The sequence below is a fragment of the Zingiber officinale genome, chromosome 4B (genome assembly GCF_018446385.1).
Source record: "Zingiber officinale cultivar Zhangliang chromosome 4B, Zo_v1.1, whole genome shotgun sequence".
NCBI classification, from domain to species: Eukaryota; Viridiplantae; Streptophyta; class Magnoliopsida; order Zingiberales; family Zingiberaceae; genus Zingiber; species Zingiber officinale.
The window spans coordinates 127,639,895-127,666,541 of NC_055993.1; the positions used below are offsets into that span (position 1 = coordinate 127,639,895).

At 37.2% G+C, this 26,647-nt stretch overlaps 5 protein-coding genes across 7 annotated transcripts; 3 read left to right on the forward strand and 2 right to left on the reverse strand.

The window, feature by feature from the left end:
• The first annotated feature begins 334 nt into the window (after positions 1 to 334).
• LOC121976592 (GPN-loop GTPase 3-like) lies at positions 335 to 4,617 on the forward strand. The gene is made up of 10 exons (XM_042528819.1): positions 335 to 494; positions 623 to 686; positions 765 to 873; positions 969 to 1,050; positions 1,598 to 1,683; positions 2,386 to 2,489; positions 2,570 to 2,700; positions 2,782 to 2,875; positions 3,518 to 3,573; positions 4,303 to 4,617. The coding sequence occupies exons 2-10, from the start codon at positions 642 to 644 to the stop codon at positions 4,397 to 4,399; spliced, it is 804 nt and encodes a 267-aa protein (XP_042384753.1). The 5' UTR covers positions 335 to 494; positions 623 to 641; the 3' UTR covers positions 4,400 to 4,617.
• A 690-nt stretch (positions 4,618 to 5,307) lies between these two features.
• On the forward strand, positions 5,308 to 10,015 carry LOC121976596 (putative serine/threonine-protein kinase). 3 transcript variants are annotated; one of them, XM_042528825.1, is made up of 8 exons: positions 5,308 to 5,627; positions 5,700 to 5,799; positions 6,389 to 6,530; positions 7,297 to 7,412; positions 7,899 to 8,109; positions 8,185 to 8,422; positions 9,074 to 9,221; positions 9,430 to 10,015. In XM_042528825.1, exons 3-8 carry the CDS (start codon positions 6,458 to 6,460, stop codon positions 9,778 to 9,780), a joined length of 1,137 nt encoding a protein of 378 aa, XP_042384759.1. In that variant the 5' UTR covers positions 5,308 to 5,627; positions 5,700 to 5,799; positions 6,389 to 6,457; the 3' UTR covers positions 9,781 to 10,015. The 3 variants fall into 3 exon arrangements, with proteins under 3 accessions (XP_042384759.1, XP_042384758.1, XP_042384760.1); XM_042528824.1 differs by having other exon boundaries at positions 5,308 to 5,799; XM_042528826.1 differs by having other exon boundaries at positions 5,309 to 5,799; positions 6,389 to 6,451.
• A 20-nt stretch (positions 10,016 to 10,035) lies between these two features.
• LOC121976598 (clathrin light chain 2-like) lies at positions 10,036 to 12,576 on the reverse strand. Its single transcript, XM_042528827.1, has 3 exons — positions 11,942 to 12,576; positions 10,610 to 10,763; positions 10,036 to 10,520 (listed from the first exon to the last, which is right to left on the reverse strand). Exons 1-3 carry the CDS (start codon positions 12,559 to 12,561, stop codon positions 10,167 to 10,169), a joined length of 1,128 nt encoding a protein of 375 aa, XP_042384761.1. The 5' UTR covers positions 12,562 to 12,576; the 3' UTR covers positions 10,036 to 10,166.
• A 1,940-nt stretch (positions 12,577 to 14,516) lies between these two features.
• Positions 14,517 to 17,521, reverse strand: LOC121976595 (probable polyol transporter 4). The gene is made up of 2 exons (XM_042528823.1): positions 17,097 to 17,521; positions 14,517 to 16,219 (listed from the first exon to the last, which is right to left on the reverse strand). The coding sequence occupies exons 1-2, from the start codon at positions 17,302 to 17,304 to the stop codon at positions 14,817 to 14,819; spliced, it is 1,611 nt and encodes a 536-aa protein (XP_042384757.1). The 5' UTR covers positions 17,305 to 17,521; the 3' UTR covers positions 14,517 to 14,816.
• Positions 17,522 to 17,984: 463 nt separating this feature from the next.
• On the forward strand, positions 17,985 to 26,472 carry LOC121976594 (splicing factor 3B subunit 2-like). The gene is made up of 18 exons (XM_042528822.1): positions 17,985 to 18,322; positions 18,605 to 18,721; positions 18,820 to 18,942; positions 19,018 to 19,080; positions 20,317 to 20,424; positions 20,969 to 21,046; positions 21,263 to 21,355; positions 21,514 to 21,600; positions 24,108 to 24,209; positions 24,305 to 24,424; positions 24,957 to 25,019; positions 25,098 to 25,234; positions 25,309 to 25,390; positions 25,496 to 25,554; positions 25,661 to 25,700; positions 25,797 to 25,888; positions 25,970 to 26,039; positions 26,139 to 26,472. The coding sequence occupies exons 1-18, from the start codon at positions 18,068 to 18,070 to the stop codon at positions 26,205 to 26,207; spliced, it is 1,758 nt and encodes a 585-aa protein (XP_042384756.1). The 5' UTR covers positions 17,985 to 18,067; the 3' UTR covers positions 26,208 to 26,472.
• The last annotated feature ends 175 nt before the right edge of the window (positions 26,473 to 26,647 follow it).

A 26,647-nucleotide genomic window follows, 5' to 3' on the forward strand; every position in this document is an offset into this window, starting at 1 on the left:
CAATTTGCTATTCGTCTATATTGGTCATCTCAACGGGCGCTGTGACTGGGAAAGAAGGGAATCAATAATACCAACGTGGTGCGGTGTCGGCTGCCTTGCAGTCCCAAGAAAGCAAAAAGAATTACAGGAAAAAGAATTATAAAAATATTTTTTATTATCCACTGTTTTGTTGACGGAAAAAAAAAAGGAGAAAATTTCAAAACTTAAATTTTATTAACTAAAAAATAGTATATTTTCCCTATAAAAAATGTTAAAAAAGAAGTTTCTAAATTTTTTAATATTTTTTAAATTTTATTATATCCGATAGCTAGAGGTACTTTATACACCTCTCGGCTGCCTCCCTAGGTTTTGAGATCACGTCGTCGAGATCTCTTCCGCCGAACACACGACCGCCTCATACGGCAGACGGGCGGCCGTTTCAAGTCTTAAATCGAAAGAGCCGGAGAAGCGCAAGAACCAAAGCGAACACCGGCGGAATCAAGAGAAGACAAGAGGCTACCTCTCTTATCCTTGCCTCTTTTCCTCTGCAACAGCAACGATAACAACAACAAAAACTTAGGGTTTTAGGGTTTATCGATTCATGCGCGATCAATTGATTGACCGATCTATTTATCGTTTGTAGGCAATCGGAGCCGCTCGGTATGGGTTTTGCGCAGCTCGTCATCGGACCTGCTGGAAGCGGCAAGGTAATGCACTGTTTCTTTCCCGAACCATTAATTCCTTTTTTCTTTGCTTCTCGCTGATCATTTCTACTAGCACTCCAGTCGACCTACTGTTCTAGTTTATACCAACATTGCGTGGCTGCGAGAAGGACTGTTCATATAGTGAACTTGGACCCAGCGGCTGAACAGTTCAACTATCCTGTCGCTATGGGCACGTTCTCCTTTTTTCCATCTCTATTTCTTGGTTAAATTGTGCATCTGACTGATTATTGATTGACTCGTTCATCTGCTGTCATGCCCCTGCAGATATTAGAGAGCTCATATCTTTGGATGATGTTACGGAGGAACTTGGCTTGGGCCCTAATGGAGGGCTCCTCTACTGCATGGAGTATCCTTCACTTCGTTCCATTGCCTTTTAAACCTCCCCTATGTTTTTTTTTTTGGGAATTACACAAATTTTTGGTAGCCTAGTTTAAATTTCTAATGTTTGCAGTATATATATGGATATTCATGCCTTTTTTTTGGGTATGATTTCTCATCATAAAAGATTTATATATGATAGACTGTTAGTTCTGAGGCATGATCTCACACCTTTATCATAGTGCGGTAAAATTTATGATGGGCGACTTAATCTCAATTCCCTTCTTAGAAATAATGCAGAAGCTTATACTGCAGAAGTTAGTCAAAACCTTGTTAACATTTGTTGTGATGTGATCCCATGAAAAATGGTCTCAACAATTTTTATTTTTTATTTTTTGAAGAAAAGAGAACTTTTTTTTTTTAAGAGTAAGCATAGAGCATCCTGTATTCTGTTATTATTTCTGGTCTTCTTGGTTAAGAAGATATAGTCCTTTTGGATTAGTTAAATCATTTTTTTATCAAAAAAATCAATTACTGTATTGTAATTTTTATTTGCATTTCCTTAATAATTTCAGACACTTTGAAGATAACTTAGATGATTGGTTGGCAGATGAGCTTGAGAACTATTTGGATGATGACTATCTTATTTTTGACTGTCCAGGTAATAATTGTGGATGATAATAAAATTGATAGGCTTTATTTTCCATAAAGGTGATGACCAAAGTCTCTTTTTTTTTTTTAAATCTCATTGGGTTAATTAGGCATAATTTCCGTTAAATATGTTGAGAAGATGTACTGCCTGTGAAAATGAAACCTTATGGCAATTTCATTAAGTTTATTTAGTTAATGTAATAAAAAAGAAATTTAATTTCTTTTAACCTTACATCCAATAGAGCTCAATGATGATGTTGATGAATTCCATTCATAAGTTGGGAGTGTACGAATTTTTTGCCCCAGCTTATTTCAGACTAACATAAGAAATTACTGTAGTCAAGGCTGTGTACTATTTTCTTGCAGTTTGAAATCCTAAAAAAAAGGGTGTCTATTTGTTTATTATAGTCGGTGGCCCTTCATTTACCCTGTTGGATCTGGAGATGTGCACCAATTTATTTTAGATTTTCTGTACAATGGTTTCCCAAAGTATCAACCCCAAGTATTTTCCCATATATTTGATTTGAGTTTAACTTCTGCCAGCTTGTATATCATTTTTTGATCATTAGACATTGATAACTCTGGTTATTTATTCATAATTCATATTGATCCCATTCAAAATGTCCATGACTTTCATGATTATTGGCCATTTGCATAGGGTGTGCATACTACTTTTGGTTGTTACATAATATCATTGCTTTATGATCCGTAGGTCAGATTGAACTCTTTTCCCATGTCCCTGCTTTAAAGAACTTTGTGGAACATCTAAAGCGTAAAAATTTCAATGTTTGTGCTGTATACTTGCTTGATTCACAGGTTTGTTCTTATTTTTCTCTGTTCTTCAAGAAAATTTCTTCTATTGAAAATTCACACGGAACAATTTTTTTCTATTCCAGTTCATGACTGATGTGACAAAGTATATAAGTGGTTGTCTTGCGTCTCTTTCTGCTATGGTTCAACTTGAACTACCTCATGTCAACATTCTTTCAAAGATGGACTTGGTGCCAAACAAAAAGGATGTTAATGAGTGGGTTATTTTTCTTGGCTCTTTCTTTATTTTATTATTATTTTTCTAGTTGTGTCCTCATCTCAAAATTTTGGATTATAGTTATTTAAATCCTGAAGCATCAGTTCTACTGTCTGAATTGAATCAGCATATGGCTCCTCAATTTGCAAAGCTAAACAAGGCTTTGGCAGAACTGGTATGAGTAAAGAAAATTTTAATCACCAGTTATTTTCTTTTTTGCATTCTACTTGAATCATTTTCTTATTAGCTCTACCATCTCTTTCCATGTTATGTCCATACTGGTAGGCAATCTGTTGTAAATCTATTGATGCTTAATTTGTTGGAGAATGTAAATCAAATTGTTCTTGATATGCACAATTTAGGTTTTTTAAAATTAGGGAATGGAAATTAAATATCTTTGATTAAGTAACTTAGTTTGGAATGCTCATACAATTGGGATGCATATTAATCCTATAGAGCGGTATATTTTAGAGTGATCATTTTAAATATAATATTATTTTGATTCCTGCTCAGCTTATGATTACTAGCTTTCTACACTGATTCAATGTTTTTTGCTCATATTTTAGATAGTGAAAGCGGTAGAGGATTTTTGTTTATACTTCATAGGATAGTAAAAAATGTTAAACTTACAGTATCTTGGTATATTACAGTTTGAATACTGGTGATTCTAGAAGTGTTAATGAATACAGTTAATAATACCAACTTGTAGCTTTGAGAAAGAAAATTATTAAGGTTCCTGGTACAAGCTGAATCTGTGAAGTTTGTATTGTTATTTATTTATTCAAATATCTGTTTTAATTTTGTGCACTTTGTGCAGATTGATGATTTCAGCATGGTTAACTTCATACCCCTTGACCTGAGGAAGGATAGCAGGTAAAGTTCTTGTTTTTATGCTTATCTGTAAGTTATACTTAATAAGCTGGCAGGCAGACAGTGAAAATTGAATCCCTAAAACAATTTTTGAAATGGGGACTGCCAGTCAGACCCTGAGGACACATTGAGACAGTGTCATTTTAATTGACTAATGAAACTACTCTATGCTACCATATATCAGGTTTTATGATTCTTATGTAGACATATATTTTGACTGTCATCATGTTACATGCAATAACAAGTTTCCATCGCATAGTTGATTTCTTCTTCTTTTTGCTTGTGTATTGAAATTTTCTTAGGAAGTGGGTTCTCATGACTGTGTTTAATACCTACATTTCTCAATTCCCAATTAGATACATCATTTTTTTACTTCTAGAACATCGGATAATTGTGCCCAATTTTGCATCCTCTCGAGTGTGACACTAGATGCACGACTAGTTTTTTTGAGAGGGCATAATACAACAACAACTAAACCTTATCCCATTAGGTAGGGTCGACTGAAAGTTTCTGTGACTCAGAAGGATGGTTCGAGTAGATGTGCTTAATACTTTAATTCGCTAATAGTTTTTTTTAATCTCTTCTAATATATTACTTCAAAATGGTCTAATTTATCTATCTAGTTTAGCGTCGAAATCATATTGTAGGTGTTGGCCTGTACGACCTATTATTCGGCTTTACGAAGAAGCATCCTCAAAGATGCGTCTAACTTGTTTTACTCTCTGAATGCAGTATTGCATACGTGTTATCGTATATTGACAATTGCATCCAGTTCGGTGAAGACGCAGAAGTGAAGATTAGAGATTTTGATCCCGAGGAAGATGTATAAATTCCATTTCTTCGCCTAAGAAAGTTAAAGAGTGTTGCTGGATGAGGATCTGAACTGGGAGTCTAGGAAGAGGCTTAAAGAATGGGACCAATTGAATCCTAATTATCTGTGGGCTAAGTTTGCTTGCGTGTATTTGTTTTGCTAAGCTAGTCTTGATCATTCGACCATATGAACTAAGATCTATCACTTATACTAATTCTTTTTCTGTCTTTTGTCCATATTAGCTGCAATGAAAACATTTATAGTATTGACTAATGGCTTGTTCTTATTGATAGCGTATCATCCTCGGCCATTCAATTCTGAGCAACTCTTCTGTAAATGTAATTTAAGCGTATCGTATTCAAATGTGCAAAGGTGGAGGCCTAGAAAATGAGGAAGAGAGAGAAATTTGTTCGTTTATATTTACTTCAACTTTGTTGACTTAGAGATGCAGATTGTCAATCTTGAGATAGTTGAATTGACTCTTCTACCTCTCTCTATTAATTTTTTTTTGGTTTTTATTCGGAATAGTCAGAAATTTATCAAAGAACGTTTCAAATAACCTTGGAAGCATAATAATAATAAAAAAATAAGTGTCTAAACTTGGCAGTTGGCACTCAACGGCTCCAGTTTCACAGTCAAGATCCTCTCGATCATAATTTGTCCTGGTTTCATGGGTTAACTGAATAAAATAAATTATTTTTTTATTTAGTTTGGTTAAAAATAATGAGTAGTTTTATATTATTTTTTTATTGTGATTTTAATTTTTTTTTAAAAGTGATTTTAGTTAAATTTAAGTAATATTGAATAAATTGTTAAAAAGTTTTTTTATTTGAAATTAATTTATATATATTAGGATACAAATATCTTTGAGATGAAAAAAATATTACGCACTGTGTTCTACTTTTTCTTAAAATGGGTTGCTCTTTTCACATTATCGACGGCGACTTTTTTCATATGTGCCAAAAGAACAGATGGGAACGACAAGACTCTCCGTCACCATCTCCTACCGCCGGATGGCGATCTGCGCCGCACCGATGGCCGAGAAAAAACCGGCAGCTCCCGTTTTTACCGTGCAGTAGTCCTTGGGCCTTCCCTCCCCAGAATTGTACCCTGATTCGGATTCAGGTCGTTGCCTCGGTGGCGATCTGGAGTTTGATGGTTGGTGGTCGTTTTGGGGTGTCGCTTTAGTCGCTGTCGTTACCTTGGGGCAAATGATCGCATCGAAGGGTATTAAGTGGAGACGCGGGTACTCGAGGTCAGGGTTTCTGGTAAAACTCCACATTTCATGCCTTGAATAATCCCTCTTTGACGGATTCAGTGAGTTAGGGATCAGCGGAGACGACTGGTTTAAAATAGGCAAAAGCAGCGATTGTCAGCTTCTGTCGTCACAGCGCCGAGGGAATTGGATCTTGAAAGAGGTTCGATCTCAAACACTTCCATTTGAGGTGTTTTTTTTGCCAGTTTCTATGATTTTGTGGTCTTTTCGATGTTTTAGGAGAATAATATACATCTTCCGAGTGTGATTCGTGATTTCTTAAATGTTTCTTTCGTAAGAATGAGATTTTAAAAAAAAAAACCGCCGAGCTGTTTGCACTTTTTACCGAACAATTGCGAGCTGACTTTTGAGATGGTGTAGTGAAATGCGCCTTTGTTCACCATTTTTGGGGTTGTGATCTAGATTAAGATGTACAGGTTCATTTAAAAAAAAAAACTTTGCATGTTATTCGCTTACAGTAGAACGTAGTGAAAGTCTAGTTGTTGCAGCAGCTAAGGTACCATTTCTATTGTTATGTAGCATCATCATCCATTCCAATCTCTTGTGTTCATGTTCTCTTAAAGTCATTCTTATTGACTTGGTAATCGCATTTGGATGAAACGGCAGTGACTATGGATATGCACTTTACGGCCAAACAAACTGTTTTTATGATGTTTGAATTCGCTGAACTTCTTTATATGAAGCTTTGATTTGTTGAGATAACTAACCATTGTATTTTTCTTTTATGAAAGATCATAAAAATGTCAGGTTGAGGCAACATGCAGAATTATTATCTGTGGAGGTGACCGAAATAAGTGAGCATGAGTTGTTCTTGTTTTGGTGCTTTGTTTTCCTGCAAAAAACATATTAAGCCTACTGAACAGCGCACCAATGGTAATCAACTGCGGCAATCAGCAATCTAAACTGTTTACAGTTATCACTTTCAACAATTATTTTATGTTATTTTCTTTCATTTATTTTAAGGCCTGTGATATTCTAGGTAACAAAAATTTGTAATTTGCCATAGCTCTGTGAAGATGAATATTCAGTGCTTTCAATTCTAGAGAATCATCTCACCAAAAAGCAATTTGTAGAATCGACTGTTATGTGCATTGTAACATATTTTTGAAGCTCAATGGAGAGATAAAATTCATTCGACTGAACCCAATAGTTGGGATAAACACCGATTGATGACTGTATGTAATTTTCTCTATGTCTTCTTCATGCAACTTTAGTTACACTGAGAGGTACTGGACAATTACCAGGTAAATATATGTTAATGGGAATATATTAATTGGTAGGTTGTGAGTGCTCAAATATTTTTAACCTAATAGAATTTTGGCGCAATTTTTTAAACAGACAGGAAACAAACCATTGATTTCTTAGATAATCTCACTCAGCACAGCCTTTCTATGATCCTTGAGCCTATTATCTCAGGATCTTATTTCTGACTAACCACACAACTTAGAAATAACATATTTAGTCTTCTAAACATATTCAAACTGGGCACTTCTTGTCACTTGTATAAATGATGTGATTATAGGTAATTTGTAGATTTATCATAGATCACTGAAACATCTTATTCAATTATTTCATTTTTGCTCCACATTAGTGTTTGTATTGTAAGCTGCTGCATTAATTCCCCTATTTCTCTGTTCAGGATTTTTATCAGTTAAGAATATAAGACTTTTCTCATACGTTGAGCTAAAATCAGCTACAGTTAATTTTCATCCAAGCAACAAGATTGGCCAGGGTGGTTTTGGAACAGTATACAAGGTAAGTGAGGAAATCTTATTGCTGGAGCCTTTGACACTGTAGTTAGAATATCACAGTTTCTCTAAGGGAAATTTGCATTTGGGATTTTATATTCTTTTTGATTCATTGATAATGCATTAATCTGAGTTCCTTTGGCATCTCTCAAGAGTAATCTATCATGTGTGTATCTTGAAATGTAATTGCATCTTTATAAACTGCCTTTATACAGTCTGCGGCATAGTGACTGTTGAATTTTAGAGTAAAGAACCTGAGATGATCATTAGCATCACATCATTTTACTGGCCATTCTGTGCTCCAATTAGCATGCATAAGTTATTTTTACTCAAGCAAGCGTACTAACACAGTAATAACTATGTTGTGGAAGCTTATGTTGACCTTATGATAAATTGGAAATTTAAACTTCTTTCCAAACTCATGGATGTTGGTTAAAAGTAACTTGTTTCCTAAATGTGATTCATTTTTAATTTGTTTTTATTATTCTACCAGGGAGTTCTTATGAATGGAGTAGTTGTTGCAATAAAGGTACTCTCCACAGAATCTCGGCAAGGAGTCAGCGAATTCTTGACTGAGATTGATGTCATTACAAATGTCAAGCATCCAAACCTTGTTGAGCTTATTGGTTGCTGTGCCGAGAGCAGTAACCGCATTTTAGTATATGAATTTTTGGAAAATAGTAGTCTTGATCGTGCATTACTGGGTAAATACGAAATTTTCAGAAGATTGATGACAAATTGAACATATATTTCATTCTTGATTGTTAGTTATGTTCTAGGTCGAAACTGTGATGCCAGCAAGCTGAACTGGCACATCAGGTCAGAGATTTGTTTGGGAATTGCCAGGGGAATTATCCATCTTCACGAGGATCTTGTACCACCGATTGTTCATAGAGACATCAAACCTAGCAATATTCTCCTCGACAGTAATTTTGCCCCCAAGATTGGAGATTTTGGTGTGGCCAAGCTATTTCCTGATAATATTACTCACATCAGTACACGCGTAGCAGGAACAACGTATGGTTTGGTTAACCTTTTCACTTCTTTATACAAATAATCCATTTATATATGCATGACCAGCCACCCACTGTTCAAAAATTGTCTTACATAATTTCACTGTCTAAGCATCGTTTTCATAAAGCCACAGAAATGAAATATGTACATTTTTTGTGTTTGCTAAAGATGTAATAGCAATTTATGATCTAATAGTCTGCTCTCAGGATTTCTTAGTTCAAGGATAAACTTATAGCTAGAGGTATTATTACAAAATGTTAGGTATGTTGAAATTTGCTTAAGTTGGTTCTGTGATTTACTGAGCAGCTACCTACAACTTGAGGGAAAGCAAATGGAGTTGAATCTGTTCGAAAATTAGTTTTTTTTTTTTGGCGTAAGACAATTACAAATAGTGGAATACAATTCAAGTTGAAAATTCAGCAAATTAAATGAAACTACTTCCTTGTAATAAATAACATTCTATAGCAACCATTTTCTGTAATGCTTTCAATATTGTCAGATTAGCTAACTTCGAGCCAAAATGAATTCCTGAACCGGCAGGAAGACACTACCTCTCAACGCCTAAATTAGCCAGCATCACTATTTCATTGGAGATCGATTCATAGACTTAATTGTTTCTCTTCCGGTTCTAAGATATGCTAATGTTTGATGCAGTGGTTACCTGGCGCCTGAGTATGCTTTGCAGGGACATTTAACCAAGAAAGCTGACATATATAGCTTCGGAGTAGTCCTTCTCGAAATAATTACTGGCAGAAGCAACTCAAGGTCATTTTCAGAATGCGGGAAACCACTTTTGGAATGGGTAAGGACTAATTTCTACTAGCAATGTGCTATTTAGTCTTCGGTATCATTGTCTCACCTTTAAATGAACAAATCTTTGATTTTTCTGGTACAAATTACAACCTTCTAGCTCAGTGGGTTGTTGTTATATGTATCGTTAATCATCATAACTCGCGCACATGCTTTAGTTGCAAACATTCAAATTGAATATTGTTGCCATTCACTCACAGGTATGGAGTTTGTTTGAAGAAAATAGCCTTATTGAGGTGGTAGATCCGGCTCTGGAGGAGTACCCCCAAGAACAAGTCTTGAGGTATACCAAGGTAGCACTTTTCTGCACACAAGCAGCAGCTGCGCGGCGGCCATCCATGCTCCAAGTGGTAGACATGCTAAGTATGCCGGTGCAACTTAACGATGAGGAGATTACCATCCCTTGTTACATGGAAGAAGACTCGAGAAAATTTATTAGGAGCTTCAGAGCGAAAAATTCCAACAGTTCGCAGAAGTATTCCACGAGTACTGATACAACCATCCCATTCACCTCGAGTCAAGTTACTTTCACTGAAATATCTCCGAGATGAGCATCAACGCAAAAGCAGGGTAGCATGCGACATTCTTTTCATGAGTCTCATGGAGAATTCCAACCCTAGCACACAATTCGGGTGAGCATGTCTTGAACCCTGAGACTGTTTCATTATTTTTTTTTCCTTTCAAGTTTGTAATCAATATATTTTCCTCAATATGTTTGTATATATTACGATGTAATCATGCAAAGAAAGTAGAAATTTCAAGAGTGTCTATGGATTTTCTTGACTATGTTAAACAACGCAGGCAAATAAAAAAGCAGTTCTGACAACTGTGTCAAAACGAACCTTAAGAACTAGCATCCATGAAGAATGGTTTAGATATGGTTGCAAGGATTCTCACATAGTTTATTCTGAAACAAGTGTCATTAAAACTGTCTCTTCTAAGTTGCGGTGCTGTCAGGTGGAGATGATTCACTAGTTGCTATTTCCGGCTTGCTTCCGGTGGTGACTGCGGCGGCAGCAGCCACAGCATTAGCTGGGGCAGGTGGAACCAGTTTCAGATGTGGCGGTGTATCGTGCTTGAGCTTTATCATAATCTGCCGCATCCTTGAAAGATCAGTGGGTTTGCCAGGCTTTGGTCCCTGGATGACCACGATTGAGGGTTTCTTGTCTTGGTCTTTCCTGGCCTTCCTTTTCTCAATGTTTGGTATTTCATGAGGTATCAGCTCCGTGATTGCTTTCCAGTAATGTTTGTCTACATTAGCATAGAACTTCTCCTGATGTGCTAGGAATAGCTGTGTAAAAGAAGCGATAAGTTGGTCCGTGTAGATTAGTTGATCCTACAAAAAAAAAAAAAAAGAGTAAATAATCTGGTAACTGATACCTTCTCCCTTTCTCTAGTTTGGACCTTGTTTGTCTCGGAATTCAATTTCCTTTTCTCATGGAATGCTATCTTGTACTCTTCAGCTTCAGCAATAATCTGGTTCCGCATCTCCTTCTCCTTCAATTCTTTCTCCTCAAGTAGGATTGCATTTTGTCTACATAGCAGATGAGGCAAAAGTTGTAGTGTTCTTCCAGAAAACCAAGATATAACATGAAAACAACATCACACCAGCAGAGTAATCAAACTCTTTTGTACTTTTTGTTTGCAATCCATTTCAATTCAAATTGAACAGTTTGTAAAAAGAATGCTCCAAATGAATTTTGTGAGGTAAGATGCAACTTGACAAAATGTGTTGTGTTGATAGAAATCTAAATCTTAAAGAGTTAATCATGAAAAAAATATATATGAAACAAAAATATGTAGGATAATGATAGCAATCTAATCTTTAAAGTATGTGCCAAAAAGTGGCTGGATCATTCTCACTGAAGATTCAGCTTGAATATTTAACTTGATCTGGCATGATATTGCAGATCTATTCCATAGTTGACAAAGTTTATATGAACAGTTCTTCAAATATATGCACAATTGGACCGAGCTAATCAGGCGGCCCATTGTCTTGAATAATAAAATGCATGAATTAGTATAAACAAAAAGTATGCAATTAGTTTTATCCAGGGTCTTCCTTGACCTTATTGAATCAACGAGTTTCAAAGTCTTGATATTGACCTATTCACATTCTCATAAGAATGCAATGAGAATGCAATCCAACAACATGGTGGCTACCACAGTTGAAAGATATAAAGCTTGCACTTGAGACGATGGATCGCTTTATAGAAGCAACTAGTTTCACCAATGGGTCATAATAAGCCTCCCCTTATCTTGCAAGTTTTAGACTATTTGATCTGCTAACACATAGGCAATATAAAGTTATGAACCTTGAAATGGCACTCGGGATTTCATACATCAAAACCTGAAGAACATAAAATAACTGTCGCTTTGCATAAAAGATCCTTTCACTCGACACAACTTCTAAAAGATACCATGGAGTCGTAATGAGGGAAAAAAAAATCCCAGTCTCCAACATAGAAAGAAAAAAATAGACGGAGATCAAGTTCCTTCTGAGAAAAGACAAACTTGATTGGTTGACGCAGAGAGGAAAATCTATGCTCGCAACTTTTAATTTTAAAGTATATATAAGAATACCAGGCTTCAAACTTCAAGACAAGAATATATGCTAAAAGGTGGAAACTTAAGACGCCAGAATCAACATATGAAAAAAATGCAGAAGAAATAAGGGCATCAAGCAAGCAGATCGTGAAAGGAAGTACTCACCGACGCCATTCCCGCAGGAGAAAACCCTCCTCCGGCTCCATCTCGGTGGGCGGAGGCAGTACCGGCCCATCCGAAGAGAACACCCCGTCGTGATCCACCTCACCGAAGCGCTTCCCGTTGGATTCCAGCACGGGATCCGAGAAGTCAGAAGGGAGAGCTTCCCCTCGGAAGCCGTAACCCACGGGAGAAGTGGGGAAGCTGCCGCCGTCTTCGCCCAAGACGTGGCGGACGGGGACGTCGTGGAGTCCAAAAGCGCCATCGGACGGCGCATCATCGAGGTCATCGAGACCGACGTCCTCGGAGGGGGAGAACGCGGGCGAGAAGGCGTCGAAGCGCTGCGACGGAAGTCGGGGGTCGTAGCCCAGGTAACCGTCGTCGTCGTCGTCGTCGAAGGGACGAGTGGAAGTCCTCACCGTCGAAACCTCCTCATCGTCGCCGCCGTCTCCGACGGTGAAGGCATCGTCGAAGGAAGAAGACATCGCCTTTCCCCTCGCCCCCGAAACCCTCGCCCCCTTTTTGGCAACCGGCGAACAAACAAAAGGCAAGCGAGTGATATTTATGCATATATAAAGCAGCGGCGAAGCGATAAGAGTGAGCCATTGCCAGGCGGTCGGAATCATGTCATTTATTATTTTATTATATCGGCCTGCTCCGAAGACGGTAAAAAACGACACGGTATAATACGAAGGGCAAGGCTGCTACAATATTAAATCGGGCCCATTTTCAAATTCGCCCTTCGAAGTTGGGATATTTCGTAATCTACTACCCAAGTTCAAACTAAATTTAGGGAGCGTTTGGTTTAGGGGAATAGGAGTGGGGAATGTAAATGAGAATCATTGATTGTCATTGTTAATGTTTGAATTATAGGAATAGGAATACAAATAAGGGAATGAATCCTTGAAATTGGGTAATAACTCATTCCCATGTACCTCCCCTTCAATGAGTCATTACCCTATCTTCATTAATCAAAATATTCCCTTATTCCAAAAATACCCTTGACCTAAAACTAATTTTTTTTTCCTTAATATCAAATATCAAAATATATATATATATTTTTTTCTTTCATATCACTTCTCTTTCCTTGTTCTCTCTCATCATATTTTATCTCTCATCATTTTATCACATATTTTCTCTCCCCTTAATCTCTCATATCACACTCTTTTTCTTCTTTTTTTCTCATTACACTTTCTCTCTCATTAATCTCTTCCATCACACTCGCTTCCTTTTTTTCTCATCATACTTTCTCTCTCCTCAATCTCTCCCATCACACTCTCTTTTCTCTTTTTTTCTCATCACACTTTCTCTCTCCTTAATCTCTCTTGTCACACTCCCTCCTTTTTTTTCCTTAACACACTTTCTCTCTCATCATACTTTCTCTCTCCTCAATATAATCTCTCCCATCACACTCATTGTTCTCTTTTTTCTCATCATACTTTCTCTCTCATCATACTTTTTCTCTCACCATATTTTCTCTCTCCTCAATCTCTCTCATCCCACTCTCTCTCCTCATTTTTTCTCATTACATTTTCTTTCTCTTCATCCTCTCACATCATATTTTCTCTCTCATTTTCTCTCATCATGCTCTCTCCTATTACATTCTCTTTTTTCATTTTCTCTCATCACACTTTCTCTCTCTTTATTCTTTCTCATCACACTTTCTCTCTCATCATACTTTCTCTCTCAGCATTCTCTTTCATCATATTTTTCTCTCATATTTATCTTTCTCTCATATCTAATTTTTTCTCTTATCTTCCTTTAAGAGTAAAAAAGAAAATTTTGATTTATTCCGATAGAAAATATGCAACTAACCAAACATTGCTTTTAAGAGTGATATCCATGCTCATATCCATTTCCATTCCATAATACAATGATTCCGATTCCGATTTCTATTCCTAGAAAAGAACCAAACCCCCCTTAGTCTTACTTTATATTTCAAAACTCATATAATAACTCGATTAGGAGTTTCTTCTTAGACAATTCTGTGATTCTTTGGCCTAAAAGATCATAATAGTGACTAGAGTAGAATGTGATTTGAGTGTCTTATCTTAGAGAACAGTAGGATAGGCGCAATGTTCATTGGCGATGTGTATGTTGTCGGAGATGCCAAGGTTGATGATACTTCGACAAAGGGTGGGTAACGAGATGTTCACCAATGAAAACTATACTCGTGGAACACCACATGTTGTAAGGAAACAACTGTAGTGATTGTTAGAATCATAGGCATTGAACAAGCAACAAAGATACTAGATCTTCTTAGAGGAAATGAAAATGTGCTTACTTCGTTGTTCAACTAAAGATAGCTTATGTGGAACCTTATTAAGAGTCCACCGCAGGAGGCAATCGTTCAAGTCGAAGTGACCGTGACTGAATCCTAATGTGGAAGCATGTGCACTCCATGGTTAGACATGAAATAGAGGATGCCACTAGAATTTGGATGATGATGATGAAAAGCTTGGTATGTTCTCACCAATCTAACTGAAAAGAATGAGTTTCTTGTCGAACCATTCCAAAATCAGCATTTTATGAGTGTTAGCAGAATATGTACCGTGTTAGCTCAATTGACACTTGAAAGCCAGAAAGAAAACAGTGGCAGGTGGCTGTTAAGCTCTTGCTTTCAACCTTCTTGAGAGTATTTGGCTACAATTCATTCTTTTCTGTAATCAAATGTAGTATAATTAGAATGACATCCAGATGAATATGAGAATCAATCCAAATTTCGAGTAAACACTGTTGAAGCACTGCTACATTCCCATTTGGATGAAATCCTTCAAGCTGGATATTTTGCAGCAAGCGCACAGTTGAAGGAATGATGGGAAAAAAATGATAGGATCATGTTGAATGACTGCAATAATAAAACTTTCTTGAAACAATGATGCTAAGAAACAGTGATGCTATGGCGCTGGTCAATGTGCTCCTTTTGCACCAAATGCTCGACGTCACCGAGTTCCACTTCAACTCTTTGCCACTCCCTACCACTCTGGAACAACATCTCAATCTGTTCTAGAGATTTGCCTTTGGTTTCAGGAACATACACATATACAAATATCACAGATACTGCTGAAATTGCTGAAAAAATGAAGAAGGCTCCTGCCACGGAAAGGATCCGGCACAAAGACAGGAAAGACATAGCAATCATACCACTGCTTACTCTATTTCCTACACTTCCTAATGCAGCTGCCTGTGCACGCAAACGGAGAGGGTAGATTTCAGAGCTCAATACCCAACAAACAGGGCCAATTCCTACAGAAAAGAATGCCACATTTCCGCAGACAGATAGTATTGCCACCAAAAGACCTGCTTTTAGTGAGACCAGGCCATGCCCAAGCAGTGTGAGAGCTAGTGCCAAAGTGAACAGGCAAACAGTCATACCGACAGTGCTAACATATAGCAAAGGCTTTCTGCCAACTCTGTCGATCAGCATGATTGCAACTAAGATGAACACAGTTTTAGTAAAGCCAACAGCAACAGTTGCAGCTAGAAGCTTGTTATCAGATTTGATTCCGGCATCTCTGAATATGGTTGGGCTGTAATACACAGTCGCATCAATACCAGTGATTTGCTGAAAGCACTGAATGCCAATACCTGTAATCAGCATCCTACCAAGTGCCGGGGATGGACTTAGAAACTCCATCCACACAGCCTTTTCCTTTGTTCCCTTTGCACCACCAGCAGCTTCCTCTATTTCAGCCAATCTCTTCTCAACTTGTTCCTTATTCTCTGTTATCTTCATTAGCACTGATCTTGCTTCATCTACTCGATTCTGCAAAACCAGCCATCTAGGAGATTCAGGGATAACAAGCAATGCGAATCCAATGAAAACAGATGGAAGAATCCCAATGCCAAGCATTATCCTCCAATTTATGTGTTCTGAAAGATCGGAGAATGCATAGTTTGATATGTATCCAAGAAGAATTCCAAGATTGATAAAAATCTCAGGAAAGGAAGTGAAAGATCCTCGAGAAACAGTAGGTGATATCTCCGCAATGTAAACAGGTGCAATCATGACACCAAAACCTATTCCGACTCCAGCCAAAAGCCTGCCTATGATCAGCACTCGGAAAGATGGTGCAAAGGCCATTACTGCAGCACCAATTTGAAAAATTATCGCAGCTAAACCAATAGTCCACTTACGGCCAATAGCATCTGAGGTTCTTCCAGCTGCTAAACTACCTATAAGGGAAATGATGCTCAAGCACCCAACAAGGATTTCTTGCTGGACTTCTGTAATGTGCAAATCCTTTTGAATGAAAAGGATGCATCCACTCATTACGCCCACATCTAAAAAAATAGGCAATAGGAGAAAAGTTAAGTCGACATGCTTTATATTCAACATATTTAAGAACACAAAGCATCTCTAATGCCTACAATGTTCCTTAAAGCAATTAAAGAAATTACTATCAAAGTAGCTCTTGAGACATTGCAAATTGCACAATACATTCTCCACCTAAGGAGCTTACTATTTGAACAATAAAATCAATTGCTGCCCAACAGGGAACAATATCTTCAGCGAACAAGATAAACAGTGTTTCTGATAAATTTCCCAAGGTAAACCGACAAAGTATGGTATTAAGGAGATGAAAGATAAAGGAACAATCAAAATTAAATAATGTATCTACTAAAATTATATAATAAAATATTATTGATCATATTATTGGATAAGCATTTATTCATGCATGGCCTTTGTCAGAATCAAGCTCCAAGGAACTCGACAAATAATTCTTAACATCAGACAAAGCACAATATGACATTACTTCATCATAGTAAAGTTGCGTGAATCGTGATAGCATATTACCATAATGATACAGGCATGAAGAGTATATCTCCAGAATTTTATTGAGGGAAACTTTTAATATCAAAAAGTAAAAAAGCATCACCAATTCAATGATTTGTAGTGCTATCTAATTAATGCTCAAAGAGCACCAGTGACTGTGCAATTACATGAAACCTCTCTTAGATTCCGGTTGGTCAATGGCAGAATCTGGCAATTACGGATATGAATGCAATCATAAATTTAGACCTAACAAATGCCGTTGCATATGACAGATCCGAGAGACCTCCATCTACATCTCCAGTCTCCACATGGCATTCAAAATACATCTAGGGAAACATAAAAAAAAAAACTAAACTTTAGGCAAAAAGGAGAGGTTTTTCTCACCATATCCCAGAAGGACGGAGTTCAGAGATGCAAAGATAGCACAGGCGAAGACATATCTCCTGCTTTGGCTCCCCCGTTCTGGGTTGTGCTCCACGAGCTCGTCTCCGATTCTCCCATACTTCCCTTTGCCTCCAAGACCGGGAAGCCTCGAGATCCCGTTCCCGTTGCCAGCTCCGTTGCCGGTCGCCCCGTCAACGCCGTACGCCATCGCTCACTCTCTTCTCCTCTTCCTCTAAGGAGTATGAGGAAAGAGAGAGAAATACCGCCCAGGATCTGGTAAAGCCTTTTTGTTTCGATCAGCCGCAAGAAACTTTGCAGGTTTCGCACGATTTGGACGAAGACCGGCGCCGACGCCGATGACTTGATCGGGGTCGGTTTTATTGGCTTGGCTACTGCCATTTTGTGAATATTTTTTTCGATGACCATCGTGAACAGATTTCGTACCCGTTATATACCTTTATGTTCATTTGTCAGACAACTTTCGGGTCCCCAAGTTGTCGAGTTCAAACGTGGAAACCGTCGGCGGAAGCGACGACTGTTGATTTTTCTAAGTCTTTTTTTTGTACACCCAACATCGGAGCGTCATCTCCCGAGCGCCGTTGAAAAGCCTTTCCCCTACGAGGTTGACGGTCCTGATCATCGAGTGAATTCATGGGTTGTAAAGTTAGGTAGTTAGAGATCGCCTCTGCCAATAAGGGAGATACATGCTCGACGCGTTGAGTTGACTGGAATCCAGCGGTTCGATTCGTGGCGACAAATTGAATCGTTGAGTTGATTAATTATTTTAAAATATCCTAAGATTCTGGCCCAAATCGGCTCGGCTCAACATTTGGTCGAATCGACCGGAGGTCGAACCGTTCGTGATCAGATTTGGGCCGTAATAAAATAGGCCTTATAGAGCCGAAGAAACGGTTTCCGCCTGCCTCTGCCCTCTCCGTCCTTCGTCGCGTTCGCTTCCACTTTGCGCAACGATGGCCGCAGTCGAACTGTCGAACAAAGCCGTGATCCCTAATGGCAGCTTCGCCAGAGGTGCGCTTGCTGCCGACGCCTCCGCCACCTCCTCAGAGAAGAAGAAGGCTCGCGAGAGCGAGCGCATGCGCCGGAGGCGGAAGCAGAAGAAGAGCAAGCAGAAGTCTTCGGCTCGCCTGGAAGGCGGAGGAGAGGCGAGTGAGACTGAGGGATCGAAGTTCGAGAAGCAATCTAAAGCGAGCTTCGCTCAGCGGGAGGTAGTCCGATTAGGCTGTCGACAGTTAATTAGGGTTTCTGTTGAGTTTTACACGTTTGATCTGTATCTCTTTCTTTAATATTCCTTATTCTTCTAGCTTAAGAACAATTTCTTCCGGTCCATTCCGTCCCATGATGCAAGATAGTTTTTTTTAGTTTCCTTCGTATATGATTTCGTATCTTTTTTTTGCACTTTCCTAATATCTGAGGCAAAACTTTTATAAAGATTTAGTTGCTCTGATACTTTTCAGTATGATATTTTAAAGGTTGTTGGTTTCTTTTAGGATGTGACAATCGAGGTAGAGTACGTTCCTGAAAAGGCTGATATAGATGAAAGCTTTATAGAAGAATTCAAGAATGTTATCGAGAAGTTCAACTTCAGGGATGATTTTGGTGGTGAGGTATGTTTGAGAATGTGATTTGCATAGTTATGTAATAATGCATGCTTATTCTAGTCTTTTTTAGATATTAATCTTGGTTGATATTTTTATCCACTCAGGACGATGCAAAGAAGGATGAGACTGCTGGCAATGCAACCGCAAAGAAAGGGGATTCAGATTCAGAAGAAGATGAGCAGGAGGTTCAGCAGAAAGAGAAAGGACTGTCGAACAAGAAGAAAAAGGTCAGTGATGAGTACTTAAATGCTTTCTTCTATGAAAGAACTGGCATATGCTTATTCTTCTGCATATGTCTGTAGCTTCAAAAGCGTATGAAGATTGCTGAACTAAAGCAAATTTGCTCAAGGCCAGATGTAGTTGAGGTATGCTTAGATTATAATCTTTCTTTTTATGATATAATACAGATTGATATTTCGTTGAGCCATCTGGCTTATTGGAAGTTTCTTGTATTGTCTATTCTTAGCTTCATTCATCATAGGTATTCTTGTGTATCATATTGCAAGTTCACCTTTTCCAACACTAGTAGATTTTTTTGACGTAGCTATAGCTTCCAAATTAATTTACAAGGTGATATCGTTTCTCAGGTTTGTAATTTGTTATTACTTATTACTCATAAAATGAAATAAATCTTGACACTTAGGAGGTTAATTGAATGATACTAATATTGGTGTATTTATCTGTGAACCATGGAGCCAAAAGATAAAGGCGCTTGTACTCTTCTTAAGTTGCATTAGGCAATTTATTACTGGTACTATTTAAGTTTCTACCATGCACTACACAGAATGATAGAAGGAGAGAATGAGAATCTTTCAATTACGTTAAAGATGAGTAATGCCATTGTTGAGTCAAATTGTTACCAAATTCTTTAACGAGGGGCCATGAATTTGCTTTTTCTTAAAAATGGATTGCCCATTGTCCAACTACACATGGCAAACATTAAACTTAAATTTTCTATCCATCGTTAGCCTTGCATTGCAGAAGGTAGATAGTTACTTGAGTTTCCAATCTGACATATCAAAATATAGGCAGAATGACCTTGTTAAGAAGTCCCTGGGATTTATATTTTTCAGAGTAAAGTTTGTTATTAAATCTCAAATTTTGTGCCATCCAGCTACATTAAAGGCAATACCATTCATGGTAGATAAGTTTTTTTTTTCACATATATGTTTTTTTTTCACTCCTTTTCTTTGGAACAAAAATTGTTCAAAGTGTTTGTCCTCTGGTTAATCATCTTGGGGTTTGTGTATTAGCTTTGTCACCAGATAAATCAATTTTTTCTTGAATCAAACATAGTGCAGTTGTGAGGTTCACCAATGTGGTTCCCTTTCTTTTTTGTACAAATGAAGGTGTTCTTTGTTAGTTAGGCTATAAAAAATAAGTTATTGAAGGACATAAAACTATTGTATGCATATTTAGTTTTGGTAAAGGATTAATGCTTTTTTGGACTGTTACATGATATGGTAGGTGTACACCTTTCCATTTCATATTTCCATTTGTAAGTTTGTAAGATTTTACTAGTGTGGTTATATTTTGCACAACAATATCACCTTTGCTTGGATTCTTTTTTACTTAAGAAGGTTTCGATTTTCATCTTCCAGGTTTGGGATGCAACATCAGGAGATCCAAAGCTGCTTGTTTTTCTTAAGTCCTATCGGAATACTGTTCCTGTTCCACGGCATTGGTGTCAAAAAAGAAAATTCCTTCAGGTGAGTCAGTATTAATCATAAGCTAGATTTTGAATGATGGCTGTTTATCAAGGAGGGAATTTATGCAAATTTTTAATTACTTCATGAGGGGTGAGGGCAAAAGATGTCGATAAGGAACCCCTCTTATGCTTATGCATAATTCTTGCAGGGACCAGCTGTAACAATGACTGAGCCTCAACATCAGGGTAATTGCCAGAGGGCCTTCGAAGGCTCTCTCTTTTAAGACAATGATAGGATGGTGGGGTGTAGGTAGATGCTTAGTGGCATCACTACTTCAATGTAGGATAAGCTCTAGACTAGACATAACTTGATGATGTTATGTTGACTTGCTATCACATATGAAACATGCATGTTGTCATTTAAAATCAAAATGTTTATTCTTCAGACTGGAACTGAATAATTTTATTTTTTGGTATTGCAGATGTTTTGAGATGAAACCCCCTACAGATTTCAATTGCATTTTGGGCTATTTAGACTATATTCCTTATATTGTAGTTATGACTTGCGTGTGTTTGGATTTTATGGGTATTGTGATAATTGACAGGGCAAACGAGGTATTGAGAAACAACTATTTCAACTCCCTGACTTCATTGCTGCAACTGGAATAGAGAAAATAAGACAGGTACTTAGAGACTTTGTTTAGTCAAATTTTGGGTGAAAACTGCTTTGCTTCAATCTCACTTTAGTTATTAGTTATAAAATTTAGAAAACATTGTGGGTTTACATTAATGATTTAACCTTTCTTATTATGTTATTAATGATATATATGACTAGCAATTAACTTGGCCATCTGACCAGACTTATTCTTTATTTTGTCCCTTTTTATCCCCTTTTCTAGGCATATATTGAGAAAGAGGATAGCAAGAAACTGAAGCAAAAGCAGCGGGAACGCATGCAACCAAAGATGGGGAAGATGGACATAGATTACCAGGTTAGATAAAGAATCCGTTTCTCTGATAATATCTTGTGATAAAATTCTAACTTACACATTCTCTTCCTTGCTCTCCTGTTGTTTACCAGTTTGCATCCAGGGCAATTGCTCAAGAGTGAAATAATATTTTCAACTCTAACCACTACATTGGTTTGCAGGTATTGCATGATGCATTTTTCAAGTATCAGACTAAACCTAAGTTGACGACCCATGGAGATCTATATTATGAAGGAAAAGAATTTGAGGTACAATAATTTTTTTCGATTGTATGTATTAAATTTTGAGACTGTGGTCCTATTGAAATGCTTCCAACAATCCTTTCTTCTTTGTATGTTTTATCATAACATATCTAGAAACATTTCCTTGGACGTACATGGCCAACACACAAATTTGTAATTTTTGTTGATAAACTCATGGGTTCAGTCACCATAGTATCAGGAGTAGACATGCAAAATCAATAATCTAAACACTAATTCAAAACTAGAAAATTCTAATAAAAACAATATTTTGACTTGGCATGGTTGTTAAAGTTAGAACCACTGTTTAATCTCACGGACCGACACCAACACGCCTTTTGTTTAAAATATTCAAACGTAGCAACATTTCGTTTCGCTCACGGACTGGCATTAGCACAGGCACGCCTCGATGCCCTGTGGATGCGTCGTGCTTGCCCGATGACTCATCTGGATGTGTCGGGCTGGAATAGGGTGGGGGCCGAGGGAACAAAGGGAAGGTTTTAATATAATTAAATAACCTATGTTAATATTTTTAATCAACTCATAGCTATGATTGGAATAATTTAGATAGGCTTAATTAAAGCCTAATAAAATTATCTCATTAATTTAATATATATATACAACTTATGTTTATATTTTTAATCAACTCATAGTTATGATTGGAATAATTTAGATAGACTTAATTAAAGCCTAATAAAATTATTTCATTAATATATATATATATATATATATATATATATTAGATTTTTTTTCAAATATTTAGTTAATATATTTATATTTAAAAAATACCGAAACTATGTCGGCACGGCACGATACTGTTTCAAAACCGTATTGTTCCGGTCCGGGGTTGAAACCTCGGCGCTACTTGAGATTTTAAACCATGGTTAGAACCATCTGGTTCATGTTTTGTGTTGTATGATAGCCTATGACTTGATGTAAAATGGAAGTTATCATATGTACGACTGAGAACTTGAAAGAACTGTGACAATTTAACATGATAGGCAGCTTATTTTTATCCAAATTTGGAAAAAGAATGGAAATTTATCAGAAACTAAATTCAATCCGTAAAATGTGAACCCATCTCATTTAAACTTTAAACAAACAATAGATTGAAAATTAAACCAATGGATGAATCTTTGGTACTGTGATAGAAGCTAAGAGGTTTGAAGAAGAAAATATTTTGGTGCAGAGAGACAAAAGAGTCAAAAACAACAAAGGTGGAGTCAACACCCATTGGTGACAATGTCGCATTGAGACGTATCGAAGACCATAATGGTGTAACACTGCTGAATTCTCCATGTCAAAGTCATCTCTATTTGTCTTTCTAGGTGCATTGTCATACCTCTCTCTCTCTCTCTTTCTCTAAATGTGTGGATGCCATTCTCATATTAGTGTGGATGAAGTCAGTGATGATGTTCCCTTGTAGCCATCCAATAATGAAATGTCTTATTGTCCTACGAACCTATATTCAACAACCTTGGACCTAGGTAGACCAATAAAATGGAATTAGGTACACCAATAAAATGTAACCAAATCAGTGAGAACATATGATAGCAACCCCTAATCTTATATCAACTTTGGATGACACTCAAATTTCCCTTATCTCGAAGTATTTGACAACTATGTCTATTACACTAGTATGTTGATCCAGTTGCCTGATCCCTCCCAACTGCTTCCATAAATAGTGTTGATCATTTTCTTCTCATCTCTCATTCATTTTTATGCAACTACAATATGCAATCCTTGTAGTCAGTTCACTAATGAAAATTTCTATCTCCATATCCATGTCGACAATTCATAAAGATGGTTAGGGAAAGGCGACGACAACCAACATATTATTCATATTCATGTTCATTTCATCATCAACCAAGTTGGTTGATTGGCTGCATATGTTGTATGAGCACATGAATGAGTTCTTATACACAACATATTGGCAGATGTCTCCTACCTTGCATCCATTCACCTCTTGAATAGTCCCACAATGGGTTCAGAGGTGATGAATTTTCCCCCAAATTGTCTCTGAACCATGACAAAAAGCATTCAACTACCCTTAACTAACCAATAAGCCAATTGCTTCAGTTCGGTTTGGAATCCTTGTTTATTTTCATCTTGAAGATTTTCAATTTTGTACTTTTGGTTTGATTTGAAATTTAAATACCTATGTTTGCAAGACAATGCTGCAATGTGGCCTAGTGCTTGTGAGAGAGCTTATTCTGTTTTCACATCTTCAGAAGAATACATGCTTAAATTGTCCGGTCGCTTATTGGATTGATGGTATCTTAATTTGGTTAGAAGTGAAAATGGATATGCCAGCAAATAAGGGCACTGCAACTGTTTTGTTATAGCATAAAACTTCCCCGTGTCTTTGCATTATATTTTAAGTTACCAGAAGATGGGTTTAATGAAGAGTAATAACATCTGATACTTTGCAACTTTGTGAAGATCTTCTGTCTGGTTCTAAATCGTGTCAAAATTAAAATGTTAGCAAAAAGTTATTTGGCTGTGCTACTATGCAGATCAAACTTAGGGAAATGAAGCCAGGTATGTTGTCAAAGGAACTTAAAGAAGCTCTTGGCATGCCTGATGGTGCACCACCTCCATGGCTTATCAATATGCAGGTCGGTTATATAGTACTATTTTAAACTTTCCATTTCTTTTTATATATATATATATATATATTTCGAGGAGGCTAATTGCTTCTAGTTTTCTACAGAGGTATGGACCACCTCCATCCTACCCCCATCTGAAGATTCCTGGTTTAAATGCTCCAATTCCTCCTGGTGCCAGCTTTGGTTATCATCCTGGAGGTTGGGGTAAACCTCCTGTTGATGAAGTAAGATCATATAGTTAAAACCTTTAGGGTGCGTTTGGTTCAAGTTATCATATATAACCTTGGTTATGTGATTATCAGGTAATCACATAACTAAGGTTATTGAGAATAAAACATAACCAAATGTTATTTGGTTCATTTTTTAATTTTTTTTATTTTTTTACGTTTTTTCCTTTTTCTTTTTTAAGTTTTTAATATTTTTTTATGTTTTTCTTTTTTTCTTTACGTTTTTTTGTTTTTTCACTTTTTTCTCTTATCAGAGGATATTTTTGGTAAAAAAAAAATTATTAACCTTGGAATCAAGAAAAATCTCAGTTTTTCGAGGTTTTCTGCAGACGTGTCGGACATGAAATATTACTCGGGAATCATCGATTACCTAAACTAAACAGGGTTTTCGTTGATTACCTTGAATGGATAACCAAGGTTATCAAGGATAACCCCCAACTAAACGCACCCTTAGAGTTATCTACTCACATGGTGTCTTTAATTTAGTTTTAAAGTTCATAAAAACATTTTTCTTTTTTCTTTGGATCAGTATGGACGCCCACTTTATGGTGATGTTTTTGGGGTACAACAGCATGAACAACTCAACTATGAGGTAGCTCACTATAGTTTTGCTTCTGAATAATGTGGGACCTGGATGCCTACAATTAGTGTTTTTTCCTGTTCATTTTAGGATGAGCCAATTGATCGGAGTAAACATTGGGGAGATCTAGAGGAAGAGGAGGAAGAAGAAGAGGAAGAGGAACAGGAGGAAGAGATGGAGGAAGAGGAATTGGAGGCTGGCATTCAATCTGTGGATAGCCTTTCAAGGTGCTTAATGTTGTCTTGTGCTTCGATTTGGTTTGTCTATTCATTGTGATTAACTTAATTGTTATGGTGTTCAGCACTCCCACTGGTGTGGAAACACCTGACGTCATTGATTTAAGGAAACAACAGCGCAAGGAACCTGAGAAACCACTTTACCAAGTAATCAAGATTCCCTTAGTTTTATTGACATTTAAGATTCGTTTAGCACATACATTGTTGATCTTGATCCATGATTATTTTCTCACTATTACTTTGGCACTAAAGGTCCTTGAAGAGAAGGAAGAAAGGATTGCTCCTGGAACATTGCTTGGAACCACACACACGTATGTTCTTCACATTTGTCTTGCAGACCTCTATTTTCTGCCAATTTAAGTCATTTATTACATTAAAATTAATGGTTTTGTATCGATTCTGTTTTCCCTGAAATAGGTACGTGCTTGGTACACAAGACAAAACAGCTCCCAAACGGGTTTGTTTGTTGTTTTTCTTAATTTCTTGTGTCAGTCAGTTCTCCATTTAATCATAGACATTTGCGGCAATATGAAAAGTTTGTTTCAACGTGTAGGTTGATCTTCTACGTGGTCAAAAATCGGACAAGGTGGATGTCACTATACAACCCGAGGAGCTGGAAGTTATGGATGATGTTTTAGCCGCCAAGTAAGAGGACCTGTGTGATAAATGCTTATGAATATATGTTTCATTCAAACATTTTGTGATCATTTTTGCAATCCATGCCAGGTATGAAGAAGCGCGAGAGGAAGAGAAGCTACGGAACCAGAAGGAAGATTTCAGTGACATGGTTGCAGAGGTTTGCTTCAACCCACATATTTTACTGTCAACGGTCTAGTTCTAAACTTCTAATTCTGTTTCTTCCCTAATTTCACTTGGATGTCTTCCCCAACCACAGCAAGCTGCAAACAAGAGAAAGCGCAAGGAAAAGGAAGGGAAATCCAAGAAGAAAGATTTCAAATTCTAGCTAATTTGCTCTCGTTACAATCAAATTCAAATCTGCTTCATTTGTCAAAGGTTCTTCTGGCAATGCGCTCAGATTTTAGATCATCAACTAAACCCTCATCAGATGAGGATTCCTTGCATTTCTGAGCCTTTTGTTTCACATGGCACCCTCATCAGATGAGGATTCCGTGTATTTTCTGAGCCTGTTTGTTACACAAGGCACAAAGGATTCAAACATTCCTTGCAAACTTTGTTGAAGTAATTTTAGATGCGTTTAACAGAGCTAACAAAATTTTGTAGATTTTTCATGAAACCAGTAAGCCGATTTATATCGAGTGAATCTGTAACGATAGGCTGTAATACTAGAAAAAAAAAAATACCAGGTAACATCGATAACTAATCCTGTCACTCATTAATTAGTCTTCCCCTTATTTACATGGATAGAATATTTGTCAATCTAGT